General features: G+C 53.0%; 4 protein-coding genes across 5 annotated transcripts; all 4 read left to right on the forward strand.

Moving 5' to 3' along the window:
* Window positions 1-133: 133 nt before the first annotated feature.
* Window positions 134-1,236, forward strand: PV07_09739 (uncharacterized protein; the record flags this gene model as incomplete). Its single annotated transcript, XM_016397023.1, has 4 exons — window positions 134-253; window positions 316-364; window positions 423-843; window positions 897-1,236. 4 exons carry the CDS (start codon window positions 134-136, stop codon window positions 1,234-1,236), a joined length of 930 nt encoding a protein of 309 aa, XP_016244214.1.
* A 752-nt stretch (window positions 1,237-1,988) lies between these two features.
* PV07_09740 (uncharacterized protein) lies at window positions 1,989-5,073 on the forward strand. Its single transcript, XM_016397024.1, has 10 exons — window positions 1,989-2,730; window positions 2,790-2,809; window positions 2,868-3,045; window positions 3,097-3,301; window positions 3,352-3,755; window positions 3,850-3,862; window positions 3,957-3,995; window positions 4,051-4,070; window positions 4,143-4,474; window positions 4,539-5,073. Exons 1-10 carry the CDS (start codon window positions 2,594-2,596, stop codon window positions 4,850-4,852), a joined length of 1,662 nt encoding a protein of 553 aa, XP_016244215.1. The 5' UTR covers window positions 1,989-2,593; the 3' UTR covers window positions 4,853-5,073.
* A 1,147-nt stretch (window positions 5,074-6,220) lies between these two features.
* Window positions 6,221-9,626, forward strand: PV07_09741 (uncharacterized protein). The gene is made up of 2 exons (XM_016397025.1): window positions 6,221-6,897; window positions 6,957-9,626. The coding sequence occupies exons 1-2, from the start codon at window positions 6,751-6,753 to the stop codon at window positions 8,973-8,975; spliced, it is 2,166 nt and encodes a 721-aa protein (XP_016244216.1). The 5' UTR covers window positions 6,221-6,750; the 3' UTR covers window positions 8,976-9,626.
* Window positions 9,627-10,221: 595 nt separating this feature from the next.
* Window positions 10,222-12,861, forward strand: PV07_09742. Of its 2 annotated transcripts, XM_016397027.1 has the most exons (5): window positions 10,222-10,696; window positions 10,751-11,077; window positions 11,130-11,257; window positions 11,308-11,598; window positions 11,689-12,861. In XM_016397027.1, the coding sequence occupies exons 2-5, from the start codon at window positions 10,764-10,766 to the stop codon at window positions 12,687-12,689; spliced, it is 1,734 nt and encodes a 577-aa protein (XP_016244218.1). In that variant the 5' UTR covers window positions 10,222-10,696; window positions 10,751-10,763; the 3' UTR covers window positions 12,690-12,861. The 2 variants fall into 2 exon arrangements, with proteins under 2 accessions (XP_016244218.1, XP_016244217.1); XM_016397026.1 differs by having other exon boundaries at window positions 10,222-11,077.
* The last annotated feature ends 123 nt before the right edge of the window (window positions 12,862-12,984 follow it).

Below are 12,984 nucleotides of genomic sequence, written 5' to 3' on the forward strand. Positions count from 1 at the left end.
GACCCCGAACTTGAAGCTGACCAGTCCGCGGTAATCTATTTACTCTCCTGCTTTATCTGCATGATTCGGAGCTGTCCAAGTTGCTGTCCAAGCCCAATTTTCTGTTTCCAAGTTCTCTAAAGACCGAGTCAAAATGTCGGGTCCCGGTGTTGGCTTCGAATATCCTCGAACAGACGTGTCGTGGTTGAAGAGAGATGTCCTGCTCTTCGCCGTGAGCATTGGCTGCACGGTCGATGAGCTGCACTTCATCTACGTGAGTGCCTAATAGATGAACGCCTCAAGTACACCTTGCAGCTCTTATTGACCATTCTCTAGGAACTCCATCCCAAGTTTGCCGTGTTTCCCACGTACTCCATCATCCTCCGTTAGTTGCATCCTCGTCCATCTTGTTCACCGCACTCCCAAACTCACAAACACCGTAGCATTCAAGAAAACCACGCAAGAAGTCATCGACTTCTATGCTTCTCAAGCCAGCAACCCAATTCCCGGCGTCCCAAAACTGGACGCAAGGCGTGTCGTCGACGGCCAGCGCCTCATCCAGTTCCTTAAGCCTCTGCCTCCCACATCCGAGGGCCGAAAATTCGAGCTGCGGTCCAAAGTTATTGGAGTTTACGACAAAGGCAAGCCGGGCACAGTGGTCGAGACCGAGCAGACCATTGTGGACAAAGAGAGCGGCGAGGTGTATACTCGGGCGGTCGGCTCTGGCTTCTTTGTCGGCCAGGGAGGATGGGGCGGCCCTAAAGGCCCTTCGACGGTCAACTATCCACCACCAAAGGGCCGAGAGAACAGCCCCGATGTGGTCAGCGAGAAACAGCTGACCCTGGAGAGCGCGCATCTGTACAGGTAAGCAGCTCCAGCCTGGGGCAAGACGAGGCGCTGACATCGATCGACTGCAGACTCAATGGCGACTATAACCCACTGCACGCTACACCCGAACCCGGTCAGAAGATGGGCTTCGGTGGCGCCATCATGCACGGCCTGTCGACCTGGAACTTTGCGGCGCACGCACTCTTGAAAGAACTGGGCGGAAGCGATCCAGCCAACATCAAGGAGTTCCAAGCTCGCTTCGCCGCGCCGGTGAAGCCCGGTCAGAAGCTTGTGACCAAGATCTGGAGGACTGGCGACATCAAGGACGGGTGGGAAGAGGTCCGATTTGTCACTGAAGTCGATGGCAAGGTGGTTTTGAGCAACGGCCGGGCGTTGATGAAGTGCGTGGGGGGAAAGAGCAAGCTGTGAGTAGCTGCTGGGAGCCAGATGCAGAGCCGGATAAACATGAAACCAAAACTCCCTTGACTGTGAAGGATTCCCCGTCTCCTTGGTCTCAACGCATCCTTCCCAGCTTCGTGGCGTTTGATAAGTTGGGCCGAGGCTCGCCTAAAAGCGCATCTGTATCCATTATTCCAACCTACGGCCCATTCCTTTCTCCAATCCCTTCCTCGTTGCGGCCTACACGCCCCGAGACATGACGGCGTCGCTCAGGGCTATTCTTGTAGAGCGGGAGGTCTCGAAACAGAAATTTCTGCAGGAGGAGAAATGCTCGGCACGGTGTCGAACGGCGCCAGGTCCGACGCGCTGGAACTCTTGAAAGTTTCTTTCATTTCTTTGAGCGTCAGGATCGCTGTCCTCCGCTCCAGAGTCGGATGAAAACGGCGCCAGACACAACAAAGGAATATCGGTTGTTGAGAGAAAAAAGCGGAGGGACGTAACGACGGGGCAAATCTGGGGAGACGGGAAGAGGAGCGAGTGGCGCGTCGGCTTTTGATACAACAAATCAACGGGCGCGAGGCGGCGTTCGACCTTGACCTGACCATGTGCTGAGGATGCTGGCGATGCTGGGCGATGCTGGGGACCTTTTCCTCGACATGCAGCTGGACTTCCATCTCCGCTCCGTGTCGCCCCGGGTTGGTCGTAATGCTTGCAAGCCAAGGACTTTTCTTCGCTTTCTTTCGCCCCGACCGGAAGCATTCCTCGATCGGTTTGTCCCGTCGTGCCTGTCTTGCTGTCTTAGCCATGCTGCATCCCGCTTCAACTATGCCATCGCTGCTGTCGCATGACGGTGTGTATCTTGGCAGCTGGTCGGATCGACAGCTCATCTCCCTTTCCGCCTCTGCTACTCCCTCTGTCAATGGAAATGCTGTTACATCGAGCTGACAAGGCTTCTCCTGATAGGCTGCCCAGCTCCTGTCACCTCCCTTGCTCGGGCGCTCCTCCAGAGAACATGTCGCATCATGTTGCACCCGACCCCCGCAAGTTGAACGTCTTGTGCTGCACAACGAGAATCTAACCCCTTGGCGTCCGCTCGGTTTTCTCCGTGGATTTGCCAGATCTGGCATCAGGGAGGGCGTCGCCATGGCGCCGCGACGAAGGGCTTCAGTGTCAGCAAGGTTTTCTGAAGCAATTCCAAGCCAGTACCCGACCCGTCGGATGAAGGGGCCAGTGTCTTGGTGGACGGGCTTGGTATATTTAAGATGGACAGACTCGCCCATCGTCCTCGACCGGATCGGTCAAGCCAGTGCGATCTCACGAATCCATTGCTATTTCTCCTCGAAGTACCTCTCGATTTACCGCTTGAACCTGCCGGAATATTGCCAACATGGGTGGTGGTGGAGGTAAACCTTTGAATATCTTCCGCATGGGGAACTCTCTGGCAGATGAACCCAAGGAAGTTCTAAATTGGAGGCTTTGGTTTGCTGTTGTCTCGTTTGGCATTATGGGTGCTGCTCGTGGCGTGTAAGTTACAACCTCTACCGTCGGAGCCTTGAAACTCCGTGGCTAACAGTGACTCGCAGAGATGAAGGGCTGATCAGCGGTAAGAGAGATGATGTTGAAGTTGGTCGGGTTGGACTTTGCTGACCGTGTCTCACCAGGTACCTTTAACACGGATGATTTCCAGCAGCTTCTGGGCTTCGACAAACTTGATAAAGATCAATATGCAAATGTCAAGGGCAACGTCTCTGCAATGGTCCAGATTGGGAGTGTGGGTGGTGCCCTGTTGGCCTTTGTTCTCGCGGACCGTATCGGTCGTCTCTGGGCTACGCGACAATTGTGAGCCTTGCCTTCTTCTAATGTCGGATGCCTCTGTGCTAAGTATTGCAGGTGTATTCTCTGGATTCTTGGAATCGTCATCTTCATGACCAACAACGGGCGATTGGGACAAGTATATGCTGGCCGCTTCATCGCGGGACTCGGAATCGGCCAGACCACTGTCATTGCACCTGTCTACCTTTCCGAAATTTCACCCAGGGCCGTGCGAGGCCTCTGCACTTGCGTCTTCTCAGGCTCGGTATACATTGGCATCATGGTGAGATCGATATTTCTCTAGCTTCTGCTCAGTGGACTAACCTGCTACAGCTTGCATATTTCTCGACTTGGGGAAGCAGCCTCCACATCGATCAAAACAAGCCCAGCTCCTGGATGGTGCCGACATCCCTTCACCTCATGTTTGCCGGTCTCATCTTCATCCTATCGTGGTTCAACAACGAGTCACCTCGGTTCCTGATCAAGAAAGGCCAAATAGACCATGCAGTAGCCAATCTGGCCAAGATTCGAGGCCTCGCCGCCGACGATGAATATATCACGGCAGAGATCAACGGGATCAAGCATCAACTGAATGAAGAGCAGGAAGCAACTATGGGACAGGGCTTTTTAGGCATCCTTCGAGAGATGTTCTGCATGCCCAACAACTTTTACCGCATCTATCTGGGCCTTGGAACCCAGTTGCTAGGTCAATGGTCAGGTGCTCAAAGTATCACTATGTATGTGTTTATCCCCTTCTTCTATACCAGCTCAACACTTGCGCCAGATCACGGTTTTGCTTCGGGCTGTTGCTGACATTGGATTCTTGTACAGATATGCTCCGGATGTAGGTCGCCCATCCTCGAACCCCATCTCCGTCTGGAGGAACCCACGTTCATTAAATGGCCTTCAATTCGATATGTACTGACAACTATTTGCAGATGTTTGCGCTCCTCGGCACCAAGGGCGACAATGAAAAGGTAAGTCTGATGCTATAGCCTCATTTCATCTACACCATGACTGATTGGAAAATAGCTGTACGCCACGGCCATCTTGTGAGTTCTTTTTTCTCTTCCAAACATCATACTATATGTGTGCCATCCATTGACCGCGTTTTCGACATACAGTGGGGTAGTAAAGTTCGTCGCATCGATCTTCTGTGCCTTGTTCCTGGTCGACGTTATTGGCCGAAAGAGATCGTTGTCCGTCGGCATCACCCTTCAGGCAATTTCGATGTGCTACATTGCAGCCTTCTTGACCGCTGTGCCCAACATCGACGATGACACAGTCTTTACCGCTTCTCAGAAACATGCTTCCACAGGCGGTATTGTCATGATATATATTTCGGGTGTCGGTTGGGCGCTCGGCTGGAATAGCATTCAGTACTTGCTGAATGCTGAGATCTATCCTCTCAGAATTCGTGCCGTCAGCAGCTCACTCGTAATGTGCTTTCACTTTGGTAAGCTCCCTTGTCGCATATTCTGGACCTGAACCAGGCGTCCGCTAACAATGCTTGCGAATAGTCAACCAATATGGCAATTCGCGCGCGGTGCCCAACATGCTCCTCGATCTCAGCCCTAAGGGAACATTCTGGTTCTTCACAGCGATCACAATCCTCGGTGGCATCTGGGCTTGGTTCTTCATCCCAGAGACGAGTGGTCGGAGTCTCGAAGGCATGGATGCGTTGTTCCGCCTTCCTTGGTACAAGATTGGAAGATATGGACAACGGGAAGCTGATGTTAGTGATCAATTGGCGCGAGAGAGGGTGTTGGAAGAGAAGGCGGCCGTTGGGGGAAGTGCAGCGGAGGTGGAGGTGGTTCAGCAGGAAAAGGTGTAAAACCGCTTTCGGAAGAAAGCTCAGTGGTATCAACAGAAGAATGGTCCTTCGGCAGCAAGATGTCTATGAGCTGCATTTAGAGATTTGCCTGCTTGTGATCGTCTGATTCTGTGAGGGAGAAATTGGTACTGTGGTTGGTAGTTCGAGTACGAGCATTGGATGCTGGCTGAGTCTTTTGAGTGAGAGAGCGTGGTGAATACGAATGAAATTTGCGGAACCATGATAGGTTTTGACTGCTGGCTGTCATCAACTCATTAGTCCATGAGGGAATTTATCGGATACACTGGCATTCTGTCCGTGCCTCATGTTTGTTTGTGAAAGGAGGCCAAGTCTGAGCGTGTCCGAAAACGCAGGGATGCTTAAGTCGCCTGCGCCTTGCTCTCTCCATCCCACTTACTTACACCAATTATGGCCGAGCCGACCAAAAAAGAAAACAACACTCTGACACTCCGATGGACACTGCTGTGGCGAATGACAACTAAATGCTCTCTGCTTAGTATTCGGTAGAGATCAGTCGTCGGTCAGGGGACCAGGTGCCCCTCAATGGCAAGAAGAACACTCTCTGCAAGAAATGACGGTGGCCTCCATCTTCACAATTAAAAACACCTGAATTCGAAGCTGAGGTAGAAAGCCTGTCGAATTGCGCAACCCTTCATCGATTTCGATGAGCTCGCGGTGTACAAGTACAGACGAATGACCAGCAAACAGGTATGTCTGTTCCCCAATACCAGTCCATGGACGACAGCCACCTCAAGCCTCGTAGCGCCTCCGTCATCAAGCTAACGCAGGTACCCGGCAGGCACACCCGCAATGCGCATTAAGGAGCGTTCTAGGCAGCGAGACGGTATTTCCAGTGGCCTATCACGACGGCTCAAGAACGCCGGGTCCTGGTATCCTTAAGAGTATGGAGGGAGCGGGTGCGACACCACAGTATTGTGGCATAGCTGCCCGAAGACGTCTCACGCAACGGTCCACGCAACGGTTTTCTTCTCAGGGATGTCCAGACAACCTTCCGTGACAGCGGTCCAACGGGCCTCGACCTGCTTATATCGGTATCTGGCTACTCGATCGAGATCTGAACCCGTCAGACACAAGACATGGACGAACGATGAAGCAGACACCCAGATCTCAATAAGCCGCAGGCCACCATCTTCTACATCCTCACCACCCTCTTAGCCCACGTCTCGCTTGACTGGCACGGCAGAGTACGAGTCCTCCTTGTCTCAGAGCACCCAGAAAGGAAAAGTCGTACGATCCGAGAAAAAGCCTCCGACCCGCCGGTGACCGAAGATAAGGACGAGAGTGGTCAGAAGAGACAGCATTGGGATCCATTTTCGGCGCGCCACAAACGCCCATCTCATCCCTGAACTAAAGACGTGCTTTTGGCGATTCAACGCGCTGCAGATTTCAAAATGTACCCTTCCACATGTCACTTGCATGCAGAACGTAATCTCCGCCAGACGGATGGGGCTTCGATTCTGACCGATTTTACGTCGATTGCCTCTGTTCTCTCCTATGTGCGGAGGCAGACCCTATCATGAAGATCTATCAACCCCCCTGTCACTCCCCCCTATACGAATTAACGTCTCAATCGATACCCTGATCTATTTCTACCCTTGTCCAGCCTTAAATCGGATTCTTCCGCCATGTTCCCGGTCGGGCAAGACTGGAATCTTATGTTTCTGGGCGCCGCGCCAACCACAGACACCAATTTCACGACTCTCCGTCATCAGCGACCAGGCACGCCAGGCCAGATGAAAATCATATCGATATAACATTCTGGGATTTCCCCGTGGCGTGGTGGCTTCGCCCCCCACTCCCTGGAGCGAAAAGCGCTCCTTCTTCTCGTCTTTCTCTTCCCCTCGCGACGTTGGACCACGAGGAGGAAGAAAGGCAATATGGGGATCCGTCCCGTCCTGGACAGATTTTCTGCTCCAGCAAGAGTACAACGGCTCAGCATCTTCGCCTTAGCGACTATTCTAATTGTTCTCTTTTTCCAAAACACATTGTTGGCTGAGAACCCGGTCATCCATCGACACAAAAAGGTGTGTGGCAGTCTACGCGAAGGTCTTCATTATTTGCTCTGTTCGCTAACGAATCCTAGGTCGACCGATCGAGGTCGGATTACTACCTACAATGGGGACCTTTCGAGCCGCTGCCGATACCGGGGTTTGTGAATACTGGACTGCCGGGCAAGAGATCGTGCGACACTTTGAAATACAACTCGACTGTGGGGGTGCAGAAGAGCTTCTTCCTCGACGATGACATCAAGCAAATAGCCCTGTCCCTCGACTCGCACCCGATGGTCGACTACCCCGACGAGATGATGAACGATCCCAAGATAGAAGCGAATGAGATAATTGACAAGACATGGTCTCGCCTTTCTGGGTCCAGCGTGTGGCTGCCTGAAAAGAAGGTATTCTTGTCCGTGACACGGGTCATCTTCTCCCCCTCCAAGACTCGCTCGGTGCCTAAGATGAGCTTTTTGCGAGGCCAACTCTTCAATCAAGACTGGGAGCATTTGGATGGTCATACAATTACCTGGGCTGGACAACAATTCACATTTCCACTGGTCTTTGACGTCCCCACGCAATGGGAAGAAGACGGAAGCCTGTATGGACCTGAAGATCCCCGGATTATCTTGGAGGACAACGTCGAAGGTGCCGAGCCCGTTATCGTATTCAATATGATCGCGAAACGAACCGAATGGAAGAGAGCAATGTACATCTTCCGACCTTTCTCCAACTACTCCACCGTCCTCACCATCAAGGACACCGACCGAGAACATACCGAAAAGAACTGGGCACCATTCTTCATTCCAAACGAGCAACAACAGAAAGCAGCTAGCAAGAACCCCTCGAAGGCGGTTGCGCCTGTGCGTCAACCCAGCGAGTACATCCATTTCGTTTACAGCTTCAAACCTCTACGGATCCTGAAGTGCCATCTCCGCTGTGGTGACTGCGAGTTCGAGTACGAGCAAGAGGTTCCTGACAACTTCATGACCAAGCATAACGAAGAGGGTGGCAGCTTACGTGGCGGTACCAACTTCGTGCCAGTGCCTCTCCCATCGAGCATGAACATCGACCCTCGAGTAAGAGTATACGCTGCCTTTCCTCGAACCAACATTGAGAAGCAGTGTGACGGCAGTTTTTATCGTCCGGAGTTCGTGGTATTGATCAACATCGGCACACAGTTCCACCTCGCCTTTGCTTCAGAATCGCTTGACTTCGGCACCTCCATACTCGACCTGGGACCTGAAGATGACCGCTGCGACAAAGGGCGCATTCTCATTCCCAACAGCGTCGCTCAGTGGGATACGAGCCATGGCCATGATGTGATGAGTGTGACGTTCAGCGTCAACGACGAGACTGTTCAGGTTGCTCGTGTCCAAGGGCTGTTGGGGTTCGTCCGCAATCTACCTCAATTCAAGACGCTGCTGAAGAAGGATGGTCTTCTGAAGGGTGCTGATTCAGACCTGATGGGCATCTTATCTTCATGGGTCGGGGACGATGTACGTGGCTGTCTTGTGGAGGCCGCTCTCAACTATGCCGCCGCAGCACAGGAGATTACGAACCCGAAAGAGGGAGGGGAAGTGATGGATGTGACAAAGGAGCTAGTGCTCAAGCTCAAACAGGAAGCAGATTCTGCCAAGCAGAAGGATGAAGAAATCTTCAATCACGGTTTTGAACCAGGACATGTGTTTTTGGAACATCCTCCTGATGATGAGGGTATCGATCAACCTTTCCGCTTCGAGATGCTGGGCGAGTTTTCCGACGTCGAAGGCCTGTCAGTCGAGGGCTTGGACGGCGATACCAGCAAGAATGAGGATAAGAAAGAGGAAGGCGACAAAGAAGAGGAAAAGAAGGCAGAGGGGAAGAAGGAGGAGGCCAAGAAGGAGGACGAAAAGGAAGCGGATGAAAAGAAGAACGAGAAGGAGGACACACGAGAGCAGGAGAAGGAGACGACAGAGCAAGGCCAAGAGGACAAGAATCAAGGTGCTCAAGAAGGAGACGACAACGACGAAGGAAAGACGCCGCAAAACAAACCGGAGATCCAGCCCAAACCACAGCACGCTCACCACCGATACCATAACCATCAGAACCATCGCAGAATGTGGTCGTAATTGCTCGACAGAGACACAAACCTACCTTCACCCTCGGTCCACAGATCGCAACATGGAGTCTTCGGGCCTCAGTAAAGGCCAGCATCCTATCTGCTACAGCGTTATCGTGAGCGACAATAACCGGGGACCCCGTGACTACGACCAGCCCGGGCAGCGTCTCCTCTATCACCTTTTCGCGCGGCTTCGCGCACGCTTGACGAGACAAGCAAGGAAAAAGGAATTGGTTTTCTTCCCGAGGACCTTCGTTTCCGCTTCTTCCATGCTCCCTGGGGTTGCACAGACAGCGCTCCAGCTCTTGATTATCTTTTTCTTTCGTGTTCAGTGACGACTATTTCTTATGAAATGGGAGGGGCGGTCTGTTCTGGCCATAGACGGTAGGAAGACAGAACAACAAGGATAGAATCAGGGTATATGGAGGGCGTTCCAAAGGGTGCAGATATTGGATATTCTTGCTCTCAGCGAGGAGTTCCGGAACTTGTTGGAAGAACTTGAAGAGACTAATGACGGGACTAGGGTCTATGCGGGATAATGTGTATGACCAAAGACATGAAGAATGCCTGAGTAAGGGGTCATAGCTCATACGGAACGAAGATGAGGAGCACACCAGGCTCGCGTTAACAGAAATGAAGATCTTGTTGTCATCTCTGTCCCATCCGTCCCTCTCGGATCCTGCGCTGTGAGCCTTGTATGCCGCATCGAGTCTCCGGGGAGATTGCACAAAGCCGGCCAATGCTGCCTTTGGATTTCCTAATCTGCTCGTATTTCTTTCAGGAAAGGGCCTTTAGCCTGTGATTTCGGGTGTGCAATTCCTACCTTGATGGAGCTCGGATGAAGCACCAAAGCCACGTTTTATGCCCCCTTTTTCGTGAGATCCTCGCTCTGTTTTCTTCTTCGACCTCAGCCAGGCCCAACTTGGGTATTGCGCCGTTCATTCACCCGGTCCGAGTCGATACGAGGAAGCACAGCCGCTCATAGGATGTGATCGACCAGGAGGGAATATGAGCGCCGCTCATCTACTGGAGCCAAGCAAGTTGTCCCCGCAAACGACGACTTCCCGACTCCAAGTCCCGACGCGGTGGTGGCTGATAGGCGTTTCTGGGCACGCTAGAGATGTGCAAGGTCGGAGGCGATGGGTGGAAGAGTGCGTTGGACGGGGCGGGAGGCACCCGAGAGAGCTTTTGAGGAGGACTGCTCGGAAGCATTTGCTTCCAGTAAGGGAGAGGGCCAGAGCTCGAACTCGGAGAGACAGCAGGCTACTCGTGAGTGTTGATGACTTTGTCTTCTTCCACGGGATGGGGAGAGTAGGACTGCAGGAGAAAGATATGATGATCGAGTGAGGCAAGGATACCGATCGATCAAGCTTGGTCGAAGAAGCCAAGCATGCGCTATTCCTGCGACAAGAGACACATGCAGAGGGAGAGGGAGCGAGGCAGAGAGAGTGTGAGTGTCGAGAGAGGCGAGGGGAGGGTCCCTTTGCAGAGCATCCCATCAATCAATCACCTGGTGATGGTATGCAGGGCGCAGTCATTGGTCCCCCGCAAAAGCTACGAGTCTACGACGCCCATCATTTGCCATCTTCCCATCCACCTCCCATCGTCATCCTCCTTTCCCCGTCATTTCGTCTCCAGGTCCCGCGGTTCTAGGCCCCTTCCAATCTTCGACGAGCCTTGTTCCCGCTGACCAGGTGCAGCTTCCGGAGGGCCAGGCCAAGACTCCCCGTTGTGACTCTCCCTCAGCCAGCCTGGATCGTTTATTCGTTGCTGACGACTCGATAGACGATGGGCGCGGATGCTGGACCATGCCAATCCGCCAGCCAGACAGGCTGACCGCCGAGATGCCATGGCGACCCAAGACTACTTAGACCCAGCCACCCCTCCTCTCTCGACGGTGCTTTTGTCTCGATATCCCCCAGTATCATCACACTCGTCGACTTGCACAGAATCATCCAGCATGGCATCTAAAGACCACAACGTTGAGGAGCGCCAGGTCGACCAGGCCGTCCGTCAGTCGCTTCAAGATGAGGTCATGAACGAGAAGGCTGCCGCCATGCACACGGAGAACTTTCATGAAGCTGCTGAAAGAGGCCATGCTGCCACCGACAAGTAAGTCGGAACATCCCTCCCAGTGAACCACTGCTAATGCCCACTCTCCTAGGTATGGACACTCCCTTGTTACATTCGACCCTAAGGCCGAGGCACGACTGCGCTGGAAGATTGATCTCTACATTGTGCCCACGGTCTCTTTGCTCTATCTCTTTTGCTTCATTGATCGCGCCAACATCGGTCCGTAGCACCGGTTCCTCCATCGTCATGCCATGCTGACCTCCTGCCAGGTAACGCCAAACTCGCCGGCCTCGAGAAAGACCTTAATCTCAAGGGTAATGATTACAACATTGTTCTCTCCACCTTCTACATCAGCTACATCCTCTTTGAGCTGCCGGCGAACATGGCGTGCAAGTACTTTGGCCCGGGCTGGTTCCTCCCCGCGACCTCGCTTGCGTTTGGAATCTTCTCCATCTGTACAGCCTTCGTGCACCACATATCGTCGGCTTGTGGCGTACGGTTCCTTCTTGGTGTAGCTGAGGCCGGCATGCTTCCAGGTATCGCCTATTATATGTCTCGATGTAAGTCCCCTCTTACCTGCATTTTCCTATGATGACGGGCAGCTTCAAATATGCCCGTGCTTTGTCATTCCAGGCTGACAGATGTTGCAGGGTACCGTCGGAGTGAGTTGGCGTTTCGACTATCGCTGTACATTGTCATGGCTCCTCTCGCCGGGGCTTTCGGAGGTCTCTTAGCTTCGGCCATTCTCAAGCTGAGCCACTTTGGCGGTCTCCATGAGTGGCGGATGATCTTTGCCATCGAAGGCATCATCACCTGTGGCCTTTCGCTTATCGCCTTCTTCACCCTGACCGACCGTCCTCAGACCGCAAGATGGCTGAGTCAAGAAGAGAAAGACCTTGCGATTGCCAGAGTCAAGTCGGAGCGCGTTGGCACGACCGAAGTTCTCGACAAGTTGGACGTGCCCAAGATTCTCCGGGGTATCACGAGCCCGGTCACCCTTGCGACGTCATTCATCTTCCTTCTCGACAACATCACCGTCCAAGGCTTGGCCTTCTTCCTTCCGACCATTGTCAAGACGATCTACCCCAAGAACTCGGTCATATCTCAGCAACTGCATACCGTCCCGCCATATGTCGTGGGGGCTTTCTTCGTCCTTCTATTCCCGCTACTCTCGTGGCGTTTCGATCGTCGCAATATCTTTCTTATTCTTTCCGCGCCGTTGATGATGTGCGGATATATCATGTTCTTGGCCAGCACCAATTCGCACGTCCGTTACGGAGCAACCTTTCTTATCGCAGCCGGGGCATTCCCGTACGGTGCCCTGTGCAATGCCCAAGTTTCCGCAAACGTCGTTTCAGACACCGCCCGCTCAGCGGCTATCGGCACGAACGTCATGTTCGGAAACGTTGGCGGCTTGATTTCGACTTGGTCTTTCCTGCCCTTTGACGCGCCCAACTACCATATCGGCAACGGATTGAATTTGGCTACCTCGTCGACGATCTTGATTCTTTCCATTCTCTTGCTGTTTTGGATGTGGGCGGATAACAAGCGCCGGGAGAAGAAGGATGTTGATACCGAACTGGACGGCTTGTCATTGAAGCAGGTACAGGACCTTGATTGGAAGCATCCTGCCTTCAGGTGGAGGCCATAATTCAGACCGGACTTGTGCAAGAGGCTGTGAAACGGATGGCGCCGAGGCTGTGCGGGCAGGAAAAGGGTTGACGGTTACATGCCGATTCTGCTAGCAAGAAAGCGAGAGGGCCTTTTGGTCTGGTAGTTTAGGCATACATGGTTTAAGAGACACACTTCCCCCTGACCCGGAGACCTTTTTGAATCATGCACTCTTGACTATTCAGTCCCTTGTAGAAACGAAACCGCAAGCCCACACGTAGGTACCTAGGTATATGCTTAACCGCGAGCGGCTCGGGATGGAAGATTGTAAATCC

Source organism: Cladophialophora immunda, assembly GCF_000835495.1.
Source record: "Cladophialophora immunda strain CBS 83496 unplaced genomic scaffold supercont1.6, whole genome shotgun sequence".
NCBI lineage: Eukaryota > Fungi > Ascomycota > Eurotiomycetes > Chaetothyriales > Herpotrichiellaceae > Cladophialophora > Cladophialophora immunda.